Source organism: Phragmites australis, chromosome 1 (genome assembly GCF_958298935.1).
Source record: "Phragmites australis chromosome 1, lpPhrAust1.1, whole genome shotgun sequence".
In the NCBI taxonomy this organism is placed as follows: Eukaryota; Viridiplantae; Streptophyta; class Magnoliopsida; order Poales; family Poaceae; genus Phragmites; species Phragmites australis.
Window position 1 is genome coordinate 1278194 of NC_084921.1, and position 24121 is coordinate 1302314.

Consider the following 24121-nt stretch of genomic DNA (forward strand, 5'->3'; position numbering starts at 1 on the left):
TCGTCAAGGTGACCAAAAACACGGCGCTCCAGTTTATCCGCAGCATCACCAGCCGCTTCGGTGTCCCGAACCGGATCATCACCGACAACGGCACCCAGTTCACTAGTGCCTTGTTCGGGGACTATTGCGAAGATCTCGGCATCAAGCTTTGCTTCGCTTCCGTCGCTCATCCTCGGAGTAACGGGCAGGTCGAGCGCGCCAACGCGGAGATACTGAAGGGCCTCAAAACCCGGACCTATAACGTGCTCTCTAAGCACGGGAAGGGATGGGTAGACGAGCTGCCAGCCGTGCTGTGGGCCAATCGGACTACGCCAAGCCGCGCCACCGGGGAGACTCCTTTCTTCCTCGTCTATGGCGCCGAAGCAGTCCTCCCCTCCGAGCTCACTCTGGGCTCCCCTCGAGTGCATGCATACTCTGAGGGTGAGCAGGAGCGGCAAAGACGCGACGACGTGGACTACCTGGAAGAGCGCCGACGGCGTGCCGCTGTCCGGGCGGCTCGGTATCAGCAGAGTCTGCGGCGTTATCATCTGCGCCATGTCCGGGCCTGGTCTCTCGAGGTGGGGGACCTAGTTCTCCGACGCGTCCAGTCGCGCGAAGGAATGAATAAGCTATCCCCTGTGTGGGAAGGTCCCTTCACCGTGATCGCGGTCCCCCGGGCAGGTTCTTTCAGGTTGGCGACGGAGGAAGGACAGCCACTCCCGAATCCGTGGAACATCGAGCATCTCCGACGCTTCTACCCGTAGATGGTCGTGCTCGCGGCTTAGGCCAGCAAGGCCAGGGGCTTCTCCCCGCCCGAGCAGTCTGAAGGCTTCGCCCCGTGGGGTAAGTCGCTGTCGCCCAACCTTGTAAATATTGCACATTAAGTATTTCAATAAGCAATCGCTATGTCAAAATACTTTTTCTGGATTCCGTATGTTTAATCTGTCTGGTAAGGAGCTCGGTTGTGCGAGAAAAAGTTCGCTCTCTCTCTTTCCCCGCTGACAAAAGAATCCCGATCGGTATGCATGCGAGCAGTCGCCGCTGACTTACGTCCGCCATGGTAGGCTGTGGTGTTCGGTGTCGTGACAGGCTCCCGGGCACTACCGAGTTTCGGGGTGCTCCGGGTAATCCCATCGCTCGAGCTGCTCGAGTAGTCCGGAGCTCGGGCCCCCGGAGCGGGCTGTCGGTGCTCGGTCTGGTCTGTCATACCCGGGCGCCACCAAACCATAGGACCTCTGGGTTATGCCTCTGCTCGCTCTTGTCCGCCGGTTTGGGTGTTCGAGAGGTCTCGGGTCGAAAGCAAGAGTAGTCTATAACAAGTACCGCACTGGCAGAGCGCGCCAGACAAAGAAATCCTATTTTCTCTTTTAAAGTCACAGGCTGGCGATCACAAGCAGCTCGGCCGCGAGGGCTTCAATGCCCCGGTCTTTGGTCGGCCCCAAGGGTCCTCGGGTGGTCCTACCACTTAGGCATGGGTGGTCGAGATCACCCGACCGTAGGAGCCTCGTGCACCTCCAGGCGCTCGGGCGCCCCGTTAAAAGAGTTAAATTCCTGACACCTGAACTTGGAAGCACATCCCTCCTGGATCGATGGGCCGGAAGGCCGACAGCTGTCCGCACTTGCAGGAAGAAGGCGGAGAACGGCGGCACTAACCCCGCCGCCACAAAGGAAGTGAATAAGACGGTCCGCCCAGGGATGGTCGTCGCCGGCGTCAGAGTCGCCGGCCTCACCACCACGGCACCTTCCTGACCCTCCGGTACCAGCAGCTTCCTAATCTTATCCGCCGCCTCCTCGTTCCTCAGACGAGACTCCGGCAAGATGCTGTCCGAAGTCTTGTCCCGGCGGCCTCCTCCAACCCTCGTCATCTCGTCGGGATGGAGGGTGTTTTTGGTGGTGAAGGGAGAGAGAAGGGAGAACGCTCCGGTCGCCTGGGAGTTTCCTGAGGGCTTCGGAGCACAAAGAAGGCAGGAGCGCAAGTGCGAGAGAGCGTAAAAAGGGGAATGGACCGATCCATTCCCCCTTTTATATCTCAAAGTTCAAAAACTGCCGCCCAAAACGGTTCGCTCGGCGAAGCGTCGCCTCGATCGGCGCAACTGCCAGGCAAATCTCCCACCGATCACGCAATATCAGCGGCTGCCAGGCGTATTTTCCTCGATCTGCGCGGCGACCGCGCGTGCCGCCCGTATGATCATCATACCCTTCGGAAGTTGTGTGGACACGCGTCCACTCATTTTCCCGTTGGAGCGTACTTGAGGTCTAGGTCCGCAAGGGCCACCTCTCGAAAGCTTGCCACATGGCGTCCGCGCCAGCCTTGGCCTCGGTCGCGACGAAGGGCCCATTCGCAGTCTCCGTCCCGTTGGCTACCAATGGGCCCGGGGGCTACTGTCGGTGTATTCAGAACCAGGGGTCCCTAGGTCCCGAGACCAGGCCGGCCATCCGCCACATGTCACCACCCTGCAAGGTAAGAAGAAGCTAAGTCCCGGGAGAAGGTGCTCGGGGCCGCCGCCTCTGGTTCCCGAGCACCCTAGTTCCCCGATGATCCGCAGAGCCCAAATACCAAGAAGGAAGTGCTCGGGAGAGAGTGCTCGGGGCTGCACGTGGCAGCCCCCGAGGACTCGGTGCCCCGAAGGTCCCACCGAAGTGCTCGGGAGAGAGTGCTCGGGGCTGCACGTGGCAGCCTCCGAGGACTCGGTGCCCCGAAGGTCCCACCGAAGTACTCGGGGCTGCACGTGGCAGCCCCCGAGGACTCGGTGCCCCGAAGGTCCCACCGAGGTGCTCGGGAGAGAGTGCTCGGGGCTGCACGTGGCAGCCCCCGAGGACTCGGTGCCCCGAAGGTCCCACCGAAGTGCTCGGAAGAGAGTGCTCGGGGCTGCACGTGGCAGCCCCCGAGGACTCGGTTCCCCGAAGGTTCGCGCAAGATCATTCGACGACCCGAAGGGTCCCGTCGTCAGGGTGTCATCCAGTCAAAGGCCCAATGCCGCATTTAATAGGCACGCGCGGCCTGACATCCCGACATCCTGACATTCTCAGCTGCCCACGCCCCAGTGTCAGACCCTGCCATGCACTGGCAGGGGGGGCGTGGGTCCATTAAATGCACGGGTCCCGTCCCGTTTCATCCGGGTGCCTCGGGATAACGTTGCCAAGATCGAAGCGCTCCGTCTGCCACCCTGCCATGGCAGAAGAACAAGACAGGGTGGGCGCACTGGACACCTCTGAGGCTGCCCGGCGGGCCCCCTTTATGGCGCCCGAGGGCTTCCACAGTGGCGGGTGGTCGAATGCGCGCCGCCTTTTCTCCACCGCCCCTGTCATTTCGCCAAGACGAAATGATTACGCCGTTCTCCGTGGCACCTTGGCATTCGCATCCACTCTTTCCCATTCATGATATGTTGAGGTCGGCGCGCCTATAAAAGGAAAGGATAGAGAACACGTAAAAGAGGGACCAGAAGTGTGTGAAGAAGAGGACGCAGACGCTCGAACCAGCTCAAGCCAAGCTAGAACACGAGAGCCTCAAGCTCTTTGTAAACGGCTCTCCCCTTGGAACCAGATACATCCTTGAAGAATTCCCTTCAAGGATAGATATAGCGCTCACACAGGAGTAGGGTGTTACGCCTCCGTGCGGCCCGAACCTGTCTAAACCCCGGTGCACCTATTTTTCTCGCATTAGGGCGATCATCTCCCACCAGCCATCGCATTTGTTTCCGTTCCCGCTTATTTCCCAAATAAGCTTTTCCAGGATCATCCCCCCGGCCGAATCTATAAAAAGGGGTCTCTCGGGATCCCTGCGACAGGAGTTCACCCTCCGACAGTCGCCGTCGGTGCTCCCGCTCACGGCATAGCGCACGCCATCCTCCTCCTACACGGCTTCGTGCTCTCACTGTCGCGCCACTTTGTCGGCTCCATTCTTAGACTCCTCTTTTGCGTGCTGTCCCAATGGCATCAACCGCTTTGACGGCTTTCTTCTGCACTTCAACTCCAACTTCAGATTTCTTACTGTTGACGACCTTGCAGGCTTTATTGTCTAGATCTCTAGCTTTGTTTAAAGATCTCCGCTTGCTTGGTTTCATAGACATTTGCTCCTTGGTTTCTTTAGGATTGATGGACTTCTCGAGTTTCTTGAACTCTTTGCCTCTCGCGCAACCTTCAACGCCATTTACCACTTTAGGATTGATGGTGCCGCCACCGTGCTTATTGGAACCTTGAGGCCTGGCATCTTTGACGACGACGACGCGAGTCCTATCTGACTCCACGGATGGAGACACCGAAGGCGGGACAAATGGCGGCATCACTTGTTGGCTGGTATGCATACCGAGCGCAAACCGACGGAGTCCTCCCGGTGCGCCGGCGTGTGGACGCGCTTCTTGGCCGGGACGTAGGTCGAAGTGGCCATATCCGCCACCTGCTGCGCGAACACGAGCTTCTTGGCCGGGACGCAAGGCGAAGCGACGATGTCCGCCGGCGGTGCAGCGAACACACGCTTCTTGGCCGAGAGGCACACCGCTGGGATAATCGCATCAGCTGGTTGCACATAGGTGCGAATCTCTACAGGAAGCCACACCGGGACGGCATCCTTCGGCGGGTTTGCCACAATGGCTCTCTTCATCGCCGGGAAGCAGATGGGGACGATCACAGCCTCCACTTCCGGCAGTGGTGGCAATGGGAACACATGCTTCTTGGCTGGCATGGCAGACACGGGGTCGATCCAAGGTGGGAGTTGACGTACTTGAATCGCTTCGACGGCAGTAGGTCGCGGATGTTGCTGCTCACAATGCTGTTCTTGGCGATCTCCATGGGCGGAGGGATGCGAGGTGGATGGATTCAATATTGGAGGTTTGGCGAGAGGAGGAGGACTGTTTGGGCACCGGATTCGGAGCGGAGGGAAGATGTGTTTAAAGACTCGCAAAGATGAAAGTTTTCTCGATTGGAGTTGGAGGGAGAGTGCGGAGGAGTTTGAGGAAATATTTTGGTTCGATGGGGAAGTAGAATGGAAGGCGAGGGAGTGTCGTTTTGGGTTTAAATTTTGGACATGACTAAGGTTTTGTTTGGAAGCAAAGGAAGGTAAATTCAGGATAGGAAATCCCTAAGCAGGATTTAGAGTGCATTTTATTCTTTGGGGTGATTTTCTTCCTTCCCTGCTACTATTTGGGGTGGAAGGGATAACAAAAAGAAAGAACGGGCACTACGGTGGGTTCCAGCTACTATTCCATATTTTAATTCAGTAACATTACTATCAATTTCCAATAGTCTCTATATGATTCCGTGAACAAAATGAGCAATCTTTCTATCAAATCACACTGATGCGGACACGCCCACTGGCACGCACACCATCGTCGCTAGCTCCAGAAGCACAGACGAGTCGTCCTCCCCTTTTGTAGCAGCAACGGCCATTGCGGTCAACGCGTCTCTGCTTGAGCCCTTGTCACCCGGCCTCGGCCCTGGTGTTGTCATGGAGCGATCGAGCACGAATACAGACATGTCCAGCGTCGGGAGCACGCACACGGGAGCGTCGTCCAGCTGGGCGCCATGGCGGAGACGGGCTTCGAGATCTCACAAGACGAGATCTCACCACTAATCTCTTTTCTGGTCAATTGTACGTCATCTTCACTTCAGAGCTTTAATCATAAATACAAAGGCCTTCGCGTCCCCGTATAATCTTCTTGCCACTGTATCACACCAAGTCGAAGGGTCAACAAGTTACCGACGAGTCACCAAAAATAAGTAAAGATTTAGCTACCGTATCTATATACGTAAGTTGAACATGTACGCACGTATGCACATTGTACGATGAGAAGCTTAATATGTGGATCTTTTTTTAGGAAATAGTATGTGGTCTTTTTTAAGAGGAAAGCAGGTACTTTATTGATTATTCGTAATGTTTAAATGTACAACGGATACAGGGGCAGATCCACTGTTGAGGAGGAGGGGCTCAAACACCCAAACCCTGGGCACACCTGGAGCTCCAAAAACCCCCTCTTTAATTTTATTTTTTTTGGCATAGAAGATGAAGAAAGATGAAGAGTTAGTGACTTACTTTGTGGCTCAAGTCAAGATCTGGCACAAGGATTATATGGGAAAATAATATGTGGATTTTTATGAAGGCGTACGTCCTGTAAAACATAGGTAGTTTTTTTGTTTACGTGGTGGTAATGTAAACGTTAATGTAATCAGATTGTTGCGGTGCAATAGACGATTGCATCTTTTGTTTGGTTCCCCAATATATTGTTATTCGATACCAGGAAAGAAGCATATGTGTCTCATTGATGTCGGACAAGAAGAAGCGATTGCATCTGTGAAGAATCTCACAGGTCGTAGGAGGAATCGCATCAATTGATTGGCTTTGGTCGTTGCCAGTGGCGGTTTGGCGATTGGGTATTCAGTATTAAAAAAAATATTTAATCTAAAATACGAGAAATTTATAGTAACGTAAATTTTAAAGTATAAATTGTTCATAGTAGAGAAGTTTTAACTAATTAAGAGAAATTAGAAAATATTTAAAAGAAAATTATAATTTAACTTTGTGTTCCTTCATGGTTTAGAAGCGTTAAATGATGTCACTATCTTTAACTTGCACAAAAAATTCACGCTCAACTGTTGACTGCCGAACTGGGCAGTCACAACATGAAGATCATGAACTCTTGATGCTTGTTGCTGTGGTATGAGAAGATGGACTCTTTCTAGTTAATAGGCCGAGTGGAGGATGGATAGTAGTTTGGGCTCACGATTTGCTGGGTGGTCTGATAGATTGAAGCAGCAAACAAGTAAATTGATCTAACTAGAGATATATATACGTAGTATAGCTGCTATATAATCAATTTTTTTGCAAAAAAGTTGGGTATTCAATTGAATACCCATGCATCATGGTGGGTCCGCCCATGATCGTTGCCCACGAAAAGAGTGTGTGCCAGTCGTCAGGTAGTCGCTCGCACAAGGAAGGAGGAGGAGCCGATCACACCACCGAGCAAGGTCGTAGAGGAGTCGACTGTGCGGGGCAAGGAGTAGGCTATGCGTCGGCGAAGAAAATTTTATGGGATCCAATTTTACATAAAACTTCTCTTCTATATATCACTTATTATTCTCTTTTCTTTTAGTTACTGATACCAATTATTATATTAAATAAGGACAGTATATATCAGAATCTTATAAAATATTTAATAAAAGATCTTATAAAATTTTAAGCCGGAGGTGGCGCGTGATCGCCAAAGTCGCTCGTGTGGGGGCAAGCGAAGCATGTCATGTCCTTTGACCGGTGGTATGGTTTTGTGTTTGTTCTGGGTAGGAGCGGTATCCGATTCCCTATAATCATATTCCAGCTCAGCGGAAATAAACGTGTGTAATGAAAATGATTACCCTCCGTAATTGATTACGTTACAAAACCACGAACCAAACGCTGTCTTAGTCCGAGCATTGAGTCTCATACTGGGCTAGCCCATCACACTAGAACGGAGAGCCTTTTGCTGGGCCCAAGCAGTTTCTACTGGCCCGCGCACGCGCAAAGGCGTAGAGAGGAAGCCCCAAGTAGGCCGTTGCGCCGTTCGATCTTGAACTTAACGGACCAGATTGTGGCCGAAAAGAAGTAGTGCTTGCTACTAGTCGGCTCGCGATACCACGGCAAGGCATCAGACATGGCCGGCGCCCGCGCGACGCCGACGCCGCCGTCGCCGGCGCCCCGCGCCGAGGTTGTCGTCCCGACGGACTGGGCCTCCGCCATCTCCCTCGCCTCGTCCCATCCCACGCCTCCGGTAGTAGTCGTGTGCGGGCCCAAGAACAGCGGCAAGTCCACCTTCTCCCGCCTCCTCCTCAACGCGCTGCTCCCCAGGCAAGCCTCTCCACCCGGAGCGAAACCCTAACGCCACTCCGTTAGAGATGCTGCTAGTTCTCTAACTGCTGGTCTCCTGGTGCTCTCCAGGTATGGGAGAGTTGGGTATCTGGACACGGACGTGGGGCAGCCGGAGTTCGCGCCGCCCGGGTGCCTCGCGTTCCACGTCGTCGACGAAGCTATTGCAGGTCAATATATGTACAAGGCATATGCTGATATGCTTGTGTCCATTGGGCATTAGTCGATGTTAGTGGTAGGCTAGTTTCATTGGTCACTTACATGTTTAACTTGGCTTGTGTGCAGATTTGCTTAATCCAACTCTACGGGAGGCTGAAAGGTGTGAAATTTCTGCCCCCCCCCCCCCCTTGCTGCATTCGGTTACTAAGTTGTGAATAGCTTGTAAGATGATAATTCCACTTGGTTTCCTCGGTTTACGAATTTGTGCTTAGTTATCGTTGTGATGGTTGCTGGATTTCGTCTCTTATTTATGGAAAATCATTTTACAAGTAAATGTATTAGGTTTAAGAAGTGTTTCGTTCCATAAGATTTTCGTTTGCATCACCATGTATTTTGTTAGATTTCGCAGAAGCGAACATTTCATTTAGTATTTCGAAGTTTCTATCATCCCAGCTTTGGATTTCTCTAATGCCATGTATTTCTATTGAAAAATTCGATCAGATGCTGCTTCTTTGGTGATATTTCTTCAAAAAGGGATCCGGAAGCATATCTGAATTGCCTATTCCATTTGTACAACTACTTTGTTGAAAAATACCGACGTGATGTGAATGAAATGCTACTACCTTTAATTGTCAACACTCCTGGCTGGGTAAAAGGTATTTCTTAATGGTTCCTAAGTTGATTCGCTTTGTCTTATCGAACACTTGTATCTATTGTTAACTACTCTGAAAATCGTCCATTTTCTTTCTTCGTTTTCTGCAGGTGCTGGTTTTGATATGCTCGTAGAGATGCTAAGGTGTATCTGCCCCACAATTGTTGTTCAGATTCGCATCACGACGCAGAGCAAGAATCTCCCTGATGGAATGTTTTGGCTAGATGGTGGGCAAACAGGACCTAAGATGATCAACGTCAATGCTGCATTCCGTGATGCCTCGAATAGATCGTAAGTAGAATTTCATATTTAAGTTCAAGTTTATGTAAAAAAAACAATCTTACGAGTTCACAAACTGTGAAGTAGTCTTCCCCATACTTGGAAAATGTAGTTGTAGGCATGTAGCATCTCTTGTATATCTCTGGCTCTACTCTTGCAGATGACAGTGATTGTGCTCATTCAAAGATAGTTGCCCTGAGGAACTTTGAAATGTTTACTACCATATTGACTGGACAATAAATACCACAGTAGAACTGAAAGAATGCTTAGCTTTTGTCTAATTCTTGGAAGGCTATGATGACCAGGATTGATTGTATTCGCATATGCGCAACTATCTGTAACCTTATTTCTTCAAATATCTTGATTTTAAGCAACAATAACTCTTCAAACTCAGTACTTTGTTTCATACTAGTTAGATGCATCAGCTTCCACATGGGTGGCAGTTGATGAACGTATACATATTTTACAGAAATTGCTGGCATGAGCTTCTAATGTTAAGAAAATGCTAATATCATATTTGTATTGCCAAGATTGTTAATTCAGAAAGATTCATGTGGAATGCGTGAACGCCGACTTGTGGAGTACTTGAAGCAATGTTTTCCAACCAACATATCTCTGACGACAAATAAGGAGCTTGCTTATGCGCTAGCTTCACTTCCACCATATCAAGTACCATTTTCAGATGTTACAGTTATGCATCTTCATTGCGAGGTCAGTTGTCTTCCCCGTTGCTACTATCTTTGTTATTAACATTTTTAAGAGTTAAACATAAAATTTGAACAAAGTGGCATGCTTAGTCTCTTGCCATCCCTTCCTGTGGACCAGATGTCCAGGCATCGAGGCACCTGAAACTGAACATTTTTTGCAGACGAGTCTTATAAGTTGTTTCAACTGATCAACCAAGTGGGGAACTGGGGATACTATTGGCGAAGCAAGCTTAGAATGGAAGTATCAAACAAATGATTATAGACTAGAAATGCATATACACCAAAAGTTATCCATACAGCTAGTAAAAAAAGTCGTCCATACAGAATAGAACTAGTTTTCTTATATGATATTTTGAACTAGGTGTTGAATTCTCGTCATCAGCTTTATGTGTTGCCAGTTGGTCATCAACAAGAATTAGACACAAGATCTTGATAAAAATATATCATAACATTATGGATATTTGTGTGCTGAAAAATCTACTCTATAGTCCTTTGTGATTGTAAAGCAATGCGGGAATTATGGTAGTATTTTGGCTCATATTTCTGCGGTTGGTGAAGGTTCTTAACATTAACGAGGAAACTCTTTGTCCAGGTACCTGCTGGTGAGATATGGCATAGTCTGAATGCCACAATAGTTGGTTTGGCAGTTTCCAACGCATCTGAGGCAACCGGATCAATCCCTTGCTGTGTTGGGCTAGGTAATTTCTCTGTTGACTGCCTCTTTTTGCTTGTTTGGTTCCACTACAGAACATGTTCGATCAGGATGACCAGCTCATTTGGGATCTGGGTTCATTGCTGGTTCTTGAAATCCTAAGCCCAACCCATATGCAGCTGAGGCAAATTCATCTAGATAGAGCATGAAAGTTGTGAACAGCTTAGGGTGCAATACTTTTCTAGTATCTATTAAATCGTTCTAAACCATTACGATGGTATGCATTTTTCCAGGTATTGTCAGAGGCGTTGATGTTCAAAAAGGCCTGTTATATGTAATAACTCCTGTTCCTCTTCAACGTCTGCAAAGCGTAGATCTTTTGCTGCAGGGACTCATTGAGATACCTACATCTCTTTTGCAGGTAACATTTTTCTTCTCTTCTGCGAACATGTTTAGTGTTCCACATGAAAGCGAGTGGGACTCTGTGAAAGAACATATTTTAGCGTGACCTTTTCGTGTTCTAAGAACCAAAAAAGAATTGATCGATCAAGAAAGAAGCATTAGCCTTTGTGCATGTAGAAGCGCAATCAAGAAGGAAGATATTTTAATATAGAATCAGCATGTTGCGTTTACAACTGTGTTGTTCCAGCTTATGACTGTTTAGGAGACTTCTGCAAGAAATGCTTCTACAGACAAAATCCCTTGAGCTTATTGACAGAATGAAAAGGTTCCTTTGCCCATGCGATTTTCTGCAGTTTGGTACTCACAAGTTTAATCCTTGTTCTACTGCCAACTCAGGTCCGTGGATGCGTGTCCCCGTACATGTCAACAAATGTACTGCACAAGATATCAGAAAGGGATTTATACGCGGAATGATGCCTGACGTAAGCATGTTTTGTCCAAAGGAGATGAACGCCTCTATAGCATCAGTGCTGCCTGTATCTCTTTGTTCCCGACCCCAGGAGAGGAAATGTGGTCAGAACGGCATGTCCAGTTGCCTCGATTAGTACTACCATTAGCTAGTAAGCTCTTAGGATTTGGATACTCACTCAGATTTGTCAGATGTATACAACTCAAAATTCGTCATTTGGCACGCCGGGAATCCATTTTCATTGTTTGAAGTTATTGTTTATGCTTGTTTCAACATTTTTTTAACTCAATAATATGATGTAAGGTTTTTCATTCATCAGGACAGGGTTTTTAACAAAACAAGTAACAAACTCAATTCAGAGTGAGAGATGGACAGAAGTACAGAACATAGATTTATTTATTCCGAAAGCATCGCGACATCGGCTTCTCCATCACGTAGCATCAACCCAGTACGGCTCAACTCAAACAAAAAACAAGTGGACATACGAGGCAAAGAAAGACGGATACCAGAGGAAAGGAACACTTCACGACTACTCGTACCACCACCACACCACTGCTCTGCTCGTCCTCACTGCAACTCACTGGAACTACCCTGACCTCGCTTCGTTCGATCCCTTCAGGCGACCTTGACCTCGATGGTCTTGGGCTTCTTGGGCTCCGGCGGCGGCAGCTTCTCCACGGTCACCGTCAGCACGCCGTCGCGGCACACCGCGGAGATCTTGTCCATGTCGGCGTTCTCCGGTAGTACGAACTTGCGCATGAACTTGCCCATCCGCCGCTCCATGCGCAGGTACTTGGCGTCCTCGCGCTCCTCGCGGCGCCGCTCGCCGCTGATCACCAGAACCCGCTCGTCCTCCACCTGCACCTTGATGTCGCCGGTGCCCAGCCCCGGCATGTCCACCACGAACGCGTACGCGCCGGGCAGCTCCTTGACGTCGGCGGGGGTCGCCGCCATGGCGCGCGCGTCGCGGACGTAGGTGCGCGTCGGCCCGCTCGCCGCGCCCGCCTTGTCGCCGCCGGCACCGGCCTCGCCGTCCGGGATGTCCAGCAGGTGCTGCAGCGCCGCCATCAGAGGAGTCTCCAGCCCGAACATCCTCGCCTCCATCTCGCCGCCGCTGATCTCTCTCTCGCTTTGGTTGCTTGGTTTCTTGATCTGTGGATTGCTCTGTCGCTCTTGCGATTCTTGGAGTGGGGAGTGACGAGGCCCGAGGGGCGGCTCTATATAGGTGGTGAGAAGGGGTGGAGTCTGGAACGTGTTGGAAGGTTCTGAAAGGTGGTGGAGCGTGCGTGCGCGGCGCGGCGGGGCGTCGGGATGGTCGAGAAAGATCTAGAATATAATAGAGCTTCTGCAGTTGGGAATGGCCTTCTTCTGGGAGAGAGTGGACCTTTCTGGATCTACATGTCATCCAGAGCGAGTTATGACACGTGTCTCTCGGTCCTATTGTATCTGTATCCGTTCGTATCCGGAGAGATATTTAAGTTAGCGTTCGGTTGGAGAGTGAGATGGAATGAATTAATTTTATTTATGTATTTAGAGGTGGAATCAGATGTTTATTTGATAGGTGGGATGGAACGAGTCTATTTTAGATTTCGGACCCACCGTTAGTGACTCGTCCCAAATAAAATGGCTGTGTTCAGCCTTTTTTTGAACAAATTTGTTTCGAATCTTTGAAGAATATTATCTGATTCAGAACCATTACATCTCGCTAAACTCTAACCAAACAGCTCAAAAACAGGATAAACCGTTCCGTCACATAAACCAAACACTACCTAAGAGCACGTTGTTTCAGTTTTCTCTGCATTTTCTCCAGAAAGTTTCATGCTCTTGTGTCCTCTTTTCTGCTCTTCGCATGATGAGAGCTGACACCGTGCTGGACCATCTAGCATCATTTGGTTGAGATCACTATCTTGCAAAGAGATTGCCTGATCAATTCATAATTTGCAACGTAGGGAGCATGGGTAGCTAGAGTGATTATTCGTAGCTGATTTGAGAAATGCCTCATGAGGAGATCGAAGGCAGGCAAGACCACTTTGAAGTACTATCTGGAAAAATCAGAATTTCAGAAACAATGAGTACACAAACACTCAACATAATTGGTGGATACGAGTAACAAAATGAATTATTCCAACATTCTGCAGAAGAAAACATTAGATATAGCTGCCGCGGTAAGATCTCAAGTTTACTCAACTTGTAAGCCCGCAAGGACGAATGGAAGAAACAAATAAGATATTTACACGATGCACTATCCAAAATCTCCAAGAAATCTTTTTTAAGGAAAAAAAATCTCCGAGGACTTCTTACGAAGCTTGCGCTGATTTGCCTGAGCTGCGCCCTCTGAATCCAACCACACTGAGCTTAGTTCCTATCTTGTTCAGAGCATCACTCTTTCGACCCACTGGTTTTGATTTGCTCTTTGAAACCTTTACGCTATTCTTAGCGGATTTCACCACCTTGGCTTTCCCAGCGGGTGCCGATTTCGTCGCCTTTGGCTGGCTCTTTGGTGGTGAACGCTTTCGGGTTGAAGATGTGTCCTTGGGAGCCCTTGAAGACTTGCTAGACAGCACGACTCCCCTTCTACCCTTCTGATTGGCAACTTTAAGGGCACTTGAACTATTAACCAACCTTGAGGTCCTTCCTTTGGTACTTGCATTCTGCGGATTGGTAGCCCTTCTGACATTGCTAGTCGTGAGAGCTTCCAAGCTCTCGTTTTTCTTGATGGCCTCTTCAATCCGTGTAGCTAAAGGCACATCTTTCTTCGCGATAAGGCTTGTAACTTTCCCTGCATTAGGGATGATCATGTGAATGCGTGAGTAGACAAAAAATATGAAAATGTATAACTGCTACCTGTCCAGAGATCACCCAGTTACAGACTACTGTTTGTGGATCTCCGAGTGGCAAACCTATATCCATGATTCCATGTCCTTTCTAACCCATCTCAATTCTTGACATGAAATCACATAATATTTTGTTTGGCAGAAGCCATTTCAAACTCCCTCTATTTTATCCCTTTTTCTAAGTATGCAAAGTGTAATCCGATTCTGTTATTCAGATTATTATTGTATTCTTTTTACTGAAAGAACTGGATGACTTCTCTGCAGTGAAGAAGACACTAAGATGGCAACCTAAGTTCGATAACGGAGGGTATTTTCTGGTTTGCAATGAGGTCATGGCGAAATATAAGAGATCATAATGTATAGAATGTAATATGATCAGCAAAGTAGTGATAAAGAGCAAGTAAATGTGTTTCGCTACAGCTAAGAACTGTTTATACCTTTGGCTCCCATGCGTGCAGTTCTTCCGGTTCTGTGCAGGTAATCAATCTAAAAACAAAAAAAAAAAATCACAAGATAGACTGTGCATAAGAATCACTGTAATGGGAGTAAATGCAAACACACAGACCATAAAAGGCAAATAAACACATACAGAATTCGATGGGAAGTCAAACATGATGACATGGTCAACATCCAAATCCAGGCCTCTAGCTGCCAGATCAGTGCATACCAATGTTGGGCAATCCCCCTCTTCATTCCGGAACTTGTTCAGGTTCTCGACTCTACAGTTGGTTAGAAGGTCTTATAGCTATAAATCAAATCATATAAATGACAGAACAGATTAAGAAATATAACAAACCTCTCTTCAGCCGGAACCTCTCCATGATAGTTAACAGTAGATATTTGATTTTCGGTCAGAAAATGGTCCACTGCACGACTTGAATTTAAAGTATTACAGAACACCATAACTTTGTTTCCCTTTGCCAAGCTTGGCTCAAGAACCTACATAAAATAAAGTTCTTCATTATCTCATGAATCAGATAATTCAGTACAGATGCCTATTACAATTCTAACTCTGATTCCCGACTCTGAACATTCAACACTAAAGTCCTTTGGCCATCAGACAAACTGCCACATAGGAAAAAAATACAAGTTGATTAATGCTTGCAGCAAGAAAAGAATGGCTGATCTGACAGACTACCCAAAGACCCAAACTAGCAGGAAGACAGATATGTTTTGATAACTTCATATATCGAATTCCATATGCAATAGTGTGTTTACAATTTCATTCATAGTTCACATTTTCACAACAATTGGCATCATCAATTCATCCATCTGACATAGCTAAATAGCTGTACTGACAACAAGATATAACAACAAACGGAGAATAAAAATATAAAACTAGTTTTATTGGAATATTTTTTTTTAGAAAACTGTCCAGTTTGAAACTACTTGCATGTAAAGACAGGTGTATGTGTGCAGTAGGGAAGGAAATATAAGCGTTTTCATAACCTGCAGAAGAGCCTCAAGTTTGTTTTCGGCACCAGAAAGTTTGATAAAGTCATGCCGTGCTGTTGCAACTCTCTTTTGAAATGATGACGTTCGCAAATGGACAATACCTTCAAATTCCTCATCAATCAACTTTTGTACAGCCTGCAGTAACGGAGTGCGAAGAAAGGGGATTAAAATACATAAAAACAAATAATAAAATAAGATATATCTGGAGAATCAGTACTGCAAACTGAAAGAAGTCAAAAGATTTATTGAAAGATCGGAGATTCCTTTGTTCTCAAATACTTGATAATTGATGCAGCTTGCAAGACACTACAATATATAACAGTATAAGTGTGTCCTGACCAATTATGCCATATATCTATTCAAAGCAGAGGGTCAGATAGGCTTCAGGAGAGCAATGATTGATGAGCATAAAACCTTTGTCATGGTAGCAGCAACCAATACAGTTTGGAACCCCTGATCGCCAGGCTTTGCAGCACGATTCTTCAATGGAGCAAGGAACTTCCGTATGTCTGGTCCAAAGCCTTGATCAAACATTGTATCTGCCTCATCCAGAACCTGCAAATGCAGAACAACAAATTCAGAATGAGACTATTAGGACAACAGTGAAAATGCTATAAAATGGTAAGCTTCTCTAGTGCAAACTTAATAACATACCAGATACTTAATATCACCGTAAACAATGTTACCATCCTTGATATGATCAAGAATCCTTCCAGGAGTACCAACAACCATGTCAACAGGTATGTTCAAAGAATCTTCCTGGGGTCTTAGACGGGTCCCTCCACTAACCATCGTTGACCGGAAACGCGCATGATGGCTGATGGACTTTGCAACACGATAGACCTATAATTGATCAATTTGCATGAATTACCGCTACAACCCAGGTAGCATCATTATTCCAAAAATAATTTGAAATCGTGGCCAACCTGCTCAGTTAGCTCCCTCGTGGGGCAGAGTACTACTGCTCTTGGCCGCCTTGGCTTCATTGACATACCTAACATTGCTTCATCACGCCGAAGTAGCTACAAAATAAAAGAAGTGCCATGATTACATATCCTTTTTTGTTGGATGGATTATGATCCTTTTTGTCAGATGTATCCTGACTCATAGGCATAATCACTCCAGAAAAATCTTAATTTCTAGTTAGTCGAAAGAAAAAACTGCTTTGTTTAACTCCAATCAGACTATAACATATGGGGAAGGCAAATTGCATGCCATGGTATAATTAAGCTCTCTCATTGAAAATTTATTCAAAGATCATAAAAGCAGAAAAATGAATAGCTTCTAGGTTTAGACAAGATGACTCACATGGGTGATACAGTTTTTTTTTCCCTCTTCAATAGCCTACGTGATAAAGTAGCAAGTAGCCACGAGGAAATCGTTGCACATAAAATAGGATCCATCTAGCAATTTTATGGAATGAATCACGCAAATGTCTCTACCACAAGAAATGATCCTCACTTACATGAATTGCGCACCATCGTTTCACCAAAATCATGAGCCCACTACGGTGCTCCATGTCCAATGCATCAAGTGAATTGTTTTCCTTTCTAATAGAACGAAATGTACAACGATAACAAGTAATGAAGTGTAATTTGCTATTTCTTCACAGTTCTTCCAATGTACATGCACACACACATACCATCTAAAAAGAAATTACCTGAACAAGTGGGAGCAAGTAGGCGAGCGTCTTCCCAGAGCCGGTGTGCGAGCCAAGCACAACGCTGGTGCCGGTCAGTACGGCGGGAACGCCGACGCACTGGATCTCGGTGGGCTTGGAAATGCCCATCTCCCCCAGCGCGGTCATCACCTCCTCCCCGAGCCCCAGCTCCTCGAAGCTCTCAGCGGCCTCGGCTCTCCTCCCCTGCTGCTGTTGCAGGTGCTCCGAGCCCCGCTCCCCGCCCCTAGCCCTCTCCCGCGACGGCTTCGGGGCACCGGGGGAGGCGTCCTTGAGATGGCGGAGGCGGAGGCGCTCGAGGAGGAGCTCGTGGCGGGGAGGGGGATGGGGAGTGGAGGCGGTGAGGATGGGGGCGGTGGAGAGAGCAGCGCGAAGGAGGCGAAGGCGGAGGGGGGCGGGGCGGGAGAGGAGGAGGCACCGTCCGGCGGCGGCCATCACCATGGTGATGGCTGGTGGGGGGTTTTGGACGGTGGGGGTTTCGGCGGAGGAAGGCAGGGGAAGGCGCGGATAAAAGAACACGATGGTCGAGCGGAAGGTGAAGTTGCGCTGCCTGCAACTATGCAGGCCGCTCTAGGTAGATCTAAATCAACCATTTCTAATATATATAGTTTGAGCTCTAATAACTTTTTAAATTAGGGATCTAATAATTTTTTAAATTAGGGATGATTAGTTTCAAAGATTTTTGGTGTTGGAGCTCTAATAATTTTTTAAATTAGCGTGACAACCTGTAACGCTACGCAGATCTAAATCAACGACTTCCAATCTGCCTATAGTTTTAGCTCTAATAATTTTTTAAATTAGAGATGATTAGTACTAAGAATTTTTAGAGTTAGAACTCTACCAAATATGACCTAATTTCGTTATTGTCACATGAATTGTAACTTGGAAAATGAATTTGTGACCAAACCCAATTTATGTTTGGATGCCTATACATAGTCCTGCATGAAGGCTAGCAACAGTGAGAGGATGTCATGGACACGACAACAGCACAGGGACTCGCTGGTCGATGACGAGGAAGAAGCAGTAAGGGGTCGAAGAGGTCGCTGTCGTCGGATGGGTCGAGGTCCCCGGTTAGAGTTAGGATCGATTTTGTCATCAGCAGGCGGGGTCGAGCTCGCCAGCTTTGGACAGGGTCGACCTCACCGGTGTCAGATGGGATCAAAGGTCACTAGCTGTGGGCGGGGTCGATGTCTTCGCGGTGGATGGGGACGGGCTGAGGAACCATGGGATCTGATGGTGGGAGGAGTCGTTGAAGACGAGATAATGAGGGGAGGTGACGAGCATGGAGCTCGCCTCGACGGAGGGACCTCGTGGCTCTAAGTGACGGCACCGACCTTGGGGAAGGAGACATAGGGAGATCTGTATGTGACGGCGGTGATTGAGGGGAGGTTAAGGTCATGGGCCAACAGGTGGGGTGGAGTTTGCCGGTAATAAGCAAGGACTAGCTCCTCGGTGACAGGTGGGATTAGGGATGGCAATTTTACTCGTTTATTGCGGATAAATACCCTAATAAAGTTAGATTTATTCCTTATTTGTTGTTCGTAGGCACGTTCGTGGGTATAAATCGCTACCCGACAGTTATACAGTTACGAGTATGGGTGTCCATACCCATGGTGCACGTTTACATGACTTACACTATCCAACCCGTCGCCACTCGCTAGCCTGCCAAGTTGCCACCATTCGCATCAGACCACACCAGGCATCCAGGGCTCCAAACCAAATCTCCAATCCACCTATCTCTCTCATGCATTTGTACTCTCTCTTTCTCTCTCCAGATTTTGAAGCATCTAATCGAGCATGGTGATTTGTGATGCCTCGTCGAGCGCCTCTGGCCATTGGAACTATGCCAAGAAGTGCTCCTGCACGACCTTCTCCCTTCTCTGGCTTTATGAGAGTGTGATTTCCTGTTGACGGCGGCGATAGCAACAGGAAGTTATTCTTCCCCTTTGGTCTTCTACCAGATCTAGGTGGATCGCCCTGGATCCGTGCGGGGCATTTACGAAATATTCAGTTTTCTTTTGAGAGATTGTGTCTTGTTGCCATATGTGTGTACATATGTTGTGCAGGTTTTGATTTGCAATGTCGGTGTACAGATTGATTTCCTTGTGATTTTTAGTTTGATGTGCACAAACAAAGGAAAAATGGGTTCATCTCGTGCACATATATTCAAATTTACAAGTTTTGTTGTTACAATTGTTGATTTTCTTATGATGCACTTTCGCATGTTCATTTGAAGTCCTCATCTGATGAACATATATGAAGGCTTATTTAGCGCTAAGTGTGATTTTAATAATTAATGATAATACCTATGGACTAATAATTATATTAAGAATTGTTAGTATGTTGTTCCATATAAGATGTATAAGTGATAAAACATGAATTCGTTAAGAAATGCCATGGGATAAAAGAAAATGCATCGATGTTATTGAGTTATAGGTGATGCTCACGAGATAAAGAAGAAGCTCAAGAAGATTGATAAGAAGTATGAAGGCAAAGTCACTTGTTGAGGTTAAGCGACTAAAGATATGAGTTGTCAATTAGGTTTTATGGACTAACACGTGTGCTTTGTACTTGAGAATGAGTTGAAGTTAGGTTCCATAAAAAGACATGAGTTGAATTGACATATTCAATATGCCAAGTTAAAAGAGCAAGGTCAAGACAAACTTAGTAGACAACTTATATGTTTGATGCTTGTGATTCATACCTTGGTGGTGTAAAACAAATGAAAATGACGCGAAAAGTGAAGACTCGTGTACTTGGTGCATGGGAAGCTATCAAGAGAGCTTTATTGAGCTTTCAAAGATTGAGTGATGATCAAAATGATAAAGTGAAGAGATTGAAGATGCATGATACTAAGTAGCTGTTTATGGCAAGACGGTGAATGGCAAGCAAAGAACTTTGCACCGAATGACAAATGCGATGATGAAGAGCAAGTGAAGGTTTTGTGCTAATGGACCATATGAGGCCATGAGAAGCTATGGATGATCACACATGAAAAATGCAGGAAGACATGGAGTGAAAAACAAAGATCGAACATCATATGTTGAAGAACATCAAGTGACTTGAAGATATAAAAGAGGTTAAACTTCATGAGATAATAAACATCAAGCCAAAATCCAAAGTGGACATTGCTCAATGCAAAGATATAAATGATATAGGACTAATGCGCTCAACGAGTCTTGATCAAGTGAATAGTCCCAATGACAAAATGACTTTGACGTTGGCGCCCCTCAAGGTGAAAAAAGAAGATGGCACGAGAGTGTTTCCATTGGTATAGATTTTCTATTTGAATTTAAGTATAGGAATATCGTACTATTAAGAAGGATACAACGTTGATAGCTTTGTTTATGTCTTTATGCTCAAACATGATATATACAAGTGCTAGCTTAAGAGAAATTTATTGCAACACTTACACTGAGTGGTCTTGGATCATAATTTTAGTTGGGATAGGTAGCCCCCTGAATAAGATTTTCGTAGAGCCCAAAATCATCGAAATCGGACATTGGAGTAAAAAAGTTATTGCCATTTTAACTAAACAAACCCGGAAGTTCCGGGTTGGCCGGATGTTCTGGACTAAATCCAGCCATGAGTCCTCTGTGGTGAACTAACGCTTCAACCTGAAAGTTCCAGGTTACACTGACTTTTGGGCATAACATCTACTTTTTTTTTGGTTGAGTATAAATACCCTATCACCCTCTCTTTGCTGGGGTGTTGTTGTTCCACATGAGAGAAATATTCCCACATCCAATACTTACTCTCCCCTCTCCAAATTAGCTTGAGTGTTGAGAAAAGAAGTGATTTAGGTTGAGGGATTGAAAAATTTAGTGCAAATGAATTAAATTTCATCTTTGAACAATTAAGTTCATAGTTAGGAGTCGCCAGCGAGCACCCAAGCTTATGGTGTGCTGCGGGAAGTTTGTACAGACCCCGATTTCGCCTCTGCAAGGGAAGAAATTAAGAGTAAACACAAGGGAGACGTTGGTATTGTCTTGGTGAGGATTTGAGTTAAAAGAGATCTAACTCCTTTGGGAGCTCATCAACATAGATGTAGGAACCTCGGTAGAGGGATCTGAACTTTGAGAAAAAAATCGACATGTCTCCTCTTTTAGTTTGCTTTTTCTTGGTGTTCTTGAACTCATTGGCCTTCATACTTTCTTTTGCCTAATCTATGTGCTCATACTTGTTTGACTGCAGGTGATCCGTGGAATAGCTTGGAAATACTTCTTGTAATCTGTGGCAACTTTTGGTTTGAACTAAAACTCATTAGGCGTAGCTAGATCTCATTTTTGCTTTGTATAGTTGGAAGTTCTGAGTTGAACTCAGAAGTTCTGACCCCTGTTTCTGCTACAGGTTTAAATTTTTAGATAAACGCCTGTTCATCGCCTCTAGACGACATTATTATCCTTTCAATATCGTTTTGCTGGGAGGAACCAAGATTTGTGTGGAAATCTTGACGAAACGGACATAAATGAAGCCAAAAAAAACCCTAGCATTTGCCCCACAGTCTAAGCTTTAGGAGATGTTGGCGGGCACACATGTGTGCCCGTGGGCAACGGGTGCCCGTGGATGACGGGTATGTTCTCCATTATTTACCTGTCTGTATTAATGGGTATACCCATAGGCGAATTTTTTTTGGCAGGTACAGGTATGTGAGAGTTCTACCCATGCCTGTCGCGCCCGATTGCCATCTCTAGGCGGGATCAAGCTCACCGACAACGGGTCGTGTATTGTGTTCTTCCTAGTAACAAATAGTGATCCCTTTTTTTTTCTTCAAAGAGGATGATGGTCGATGATTGATTCAGAGGCTTCGAGCTCGGTATTATGTGGCTGCTAATTTAGTTGTTCTCAAATCAAGGAAGAATTGGGCTCGAATTCCCACTCTGATTCTAAGTGCAACCAAACAATAACATTGATTTCAATCCACTTCCTCTTCCACTATTCTGAGCCAATTCAGAGAACCAAACGATACCTAAGGTAGTTGTGAGACCATGTGCTAAAAAATTGGCAAATGGATTTTTGGCATAATTGTGAAATTGGTAAAAGTGCAAAGTGATTTATCATTTCATAGAAGATGTGCATGTGTTGATATGCACGTGGTGGTAATGCTCTTGGTAGCATGAAGATATTTGTGTTTTTGGTAGGTGCAATATACTTGTGTGAGTGATGTTGTACGGATTGACGTGAGTTAAGTTTGTAAAACTTGTGCTTGGATTAGTTGTTGGTTTTGTTCATGTGCAGGCATCGTCCGGAGGGTGAACATAGTTGGTGATAGAGACTGGGACTAGGTTCAGGGAGGAACTGAGGTCAAGGCAGTTAGGAGATCAAGCGGGACGTTCGGGCTAGGGAACACTACACATAAAGTTTTGGTCACTGGTTGTGGTCGCTGGATGTGATCATTGGTCATGGTCGGGCTACAGTCCGACTAGATGAAGATGTGGTCAGACGATGTGGTCGTTCGAGTACATGACATGGTGGGGTTGCGGTCCGACCAGACGCGTGTGTGACATGTGGAAGTCACAGAGTCCTGTTCTATAAAGAGTCAAGGTCAAGTCGGGGAAGAACTCATGCAAATTTGGATTCGGTAATGGAAAGGATGTTGATTATTTGGTAGTTCGTGTCTTATTGGGATATGACTAGGAAAAGGACTAGACTTAGTGTTGGACTTGGTAGTATAAATATGAAGGGGTTGTGGCTCATGAAAGTTGAACGTGAACAAACCTAGAAGGGAACCTAAAGTTTGCATATAGGGTTTTAGAATTTCGTGGAAATCTTTGTAAGGGTGCTGTGTATGCACCTTGTAAAATCATCTACATAATAATGATCATATTCGATGAGATGATGAGTTGAAATTTTGATCTTGATCATCATTCTTTGTTCGTGTTTTGCCGACACTTTTGGATTTTGTGGATCTTCTACTCGATTGTGGTAAGACTTGATTGAATTTATCTAAAGTCATTCTAGAGCATATTGGTAAGTCTATGAAGTTTTGATTGTTTGGAAATTCGTAATTTTTTATTAACAATGGATTAGGGTTTAATTAATTCGTGTTTCACGTTACTATGTAGAATAGTCTGCTTGTGAATTTCATATATTTAGATCTACACATCCGATTGAATTGTTTTTTATCGCGTTGGTTGCGCATTGATGTCTAGTATCTACAGTTAAGATTTGAGAGCAATCCAACAAACGAATCTTTCTATAGGTCAATTTTAGTAATATAAGACCAATATATCCAGAACTTCAAAAATTAGTTTTTTAGCTTCGTATAATCATTCACCCTTATCTGATTGACGTCTTTTAAGGTTATCGATCATACAATAGTGTTTAGTTGGTAGGATATTCCTAGATGAGATGATCTTATCTTAATTTTTTAGGCATTTAGTTAGAAAATGAGGGGATATGATGGCTCTTATAGGAAAATATTTCTTTATATGCTGAACGAGGGGATTCTAGAATATTTTTTTTGACACAGCTGTCCTACTCGGAACGTGAGGATGATGGTGGGCCTGAGGTCATAAAATGAGTTCGTTCTGTTACTCCTACTAAACAAGTATTTTGAATTATCACATTCTTAATACATGAATAGACTCTACCCTCATACCAAGCAAATATTTTGAATTATCACGTTCTTAATATATAAATAGGATCATCTTATCCCACCTTACCTTCAAATAGAATCCTACCTAAATCTTATCCTTAGTGGGGAAAAATAGAGAGAAAACCCAACAAGTCTGCCTCACGATTTTATACCAAAACAAAAACGAGACAAACAAATTCCTTTAAAAAAAGAAAAATCGAGAATAATCAATAACACCCTTCCCTCTGCCTCTAAGACCACCACAACTATATTCCTTTTATCTCGTTTTTTTTTATTTCTCTTAATTTTTATTCTGTTTATTTTCTCTTATCTGTAACAGTTTTTTTCGAAGGAATTTATAAAGTGAAAGGAGAATATCGTTCTAAAGAAAATGATTTTAAGAAATTTTCGTGATAAAAATTATAAAAATAAATAGTTGAAACGTTG

At 45.7% G+C, this 24121-nt stretch overlaps 3 protein-coding genes across 4 annotated transcripts; 1 reads left to right on the forward strand and 2 right to left on the reverse strand.

The window, feature by feature from the left end:
- The first annotated feature begins 7548 nt into the window (after positions 1 to 7548).
- LOC133909079 (polynucleotide 5'-hydroxyl-kinase NOL9-like) lies at positions 7549 to 11441 on the forward strand. Of its 2 annotated transcripts, XM_062351471.1 has the most exons (10): positions 7549 to 7792; positions 7883 to 7980; positions 8096 to 8129; positions 8471 to 8625; positions 8732 to 8912; positions 9431 to 9611; positions 10200 to 10305; positions 10553 to 10680; positions 11058 to 11178; positions 11225 to 11441. In XM_062351471.1, the coding sequence occupies exons 1-9, from the start codon at positions 7599 to 7601 to the stop codon at positions 11133 to 11135; spliced, it is 1155 nt and encodes a 384-aa protein (XP_062207455.1). In that variant the 5' UTR covers positions 7549 to 7598; the 3' UTR covers positions 11136 to 11178; positions 11225 to 11441. The 2 variants fall into 2 exon arrangements, with proteins under 2 accessions (XP_062207455.1, XP_062207380.1); XM_062351396.1 differs by having other exon boundaries at positions 11058 to 11441.
- A 67-nt stretch (positions 11442 to 11508) lies between these two features.
- On the reverse strand, positions 11509 to 12535 carry LOC133930171 (17.5 kDa class II heat shock protein). The gene is made up of 2 exons (XM_062376854.1): positions 12515 to 12535; positions 11509 to 12456 (listed from the first exon to the last, which is right to left on the reverse strand). Exons 1-2 carry the CDS (start codon positions 12533 to 12535, stop codon positions 11746 to 11748), a joined length of 732 nt encoding a protein of 243 aa, XP_062232838.1. The 3' UTR covers positions 11509 to 11745.
- Positions 12536 to 13203: 668 nt separating this feature from the next.
- On the reverse strand, positions 13204 to 17654 carry LOC133908993 (DEAD-box ATP-dependent RNA helicase 39-like). Its single transcript, XM_062351288.1, has 9 exons — positions 17080 to 17654; positions 16346 to 16441; positions 16074 to 16262; positions 15834 to 15974; positions 15414 to 15554; positions 14761 to 14903; positions 14554 to 14683; positions 14402 to 14450; positions 13204 to 13909 (listed from the first exon to the last, which is right to left on the reverse strand). The coding sequence occupies exons 1-9, from the start codon at positions 17536 to 17538 to the stop codon at positions 13428 to 13430; spliced, it is 1830 nt and encodes a 609-aa protein (XP_062207272.1). The 5' UTR covers positions 17539 to 17654; the 3' UTR covers positions 13204 to 13427.
- Positions 17655 to 24121: the final 6467 nt, after the last annotated feature.

Bases quoted from the DNA above. Each gene is read 5' to 3' on its own strand.
- LOC133909079 (XM_062351396.1), top strand. From the start codon at position 7,599: ATGGCCGGCGCCCGCGCGACGCCGACGCCGCCGTCGCCGGCGCCCCGC. The intron at 7,981-8,095 runs GTCAATATATGT...GCTTGTGTGCAG, and splicing joins CGTCGACGAAGCTATTGCAG to ATTTGCTTAATCCAACTCTA. The intron at 10,306-10,552 runs GTAATTTCTCTG...GCATTTTTCCAG, and splicing joins CCCTTGCTGTGTTGGGCTAG to GTATTGTCAGAGGCGTTGAT.
- LOC133930171 (XM_062376854.1), bottom strand. From the start codon at position 12,535: ATGACATGTAGATCCAGAAAG. The intron at 12,457-12,514 runs GTCCACTCTCTC...ATTATATTCTAG, and splicing joins TGACATGTAGATCCAGAAAG to ATCTTTCTCGACCATCCCGA.
- LOC133908993 (XM_062351288.1), bottom strand. From the start codon at position 17,538: ATGGTGATGGCCGCCGCCGGACGGTGCCTCCTCCTCTCCCGCCCCGCC. The intron at 15,975-16,073 runs GTATGTTATTAA...CTGCATTTGCAG, and splicing joins ACGGTGATATTAAGTATCTG to GTTCTGGATGAGGCAGATAC. The intron at 14,904-15,413 runs GTTATGAAAACG...TATTTTATGTAG, and splicing joins AACTTGAGGCTCTTCTGCAG to GTTCTTGAGCCAAGCTTGGC.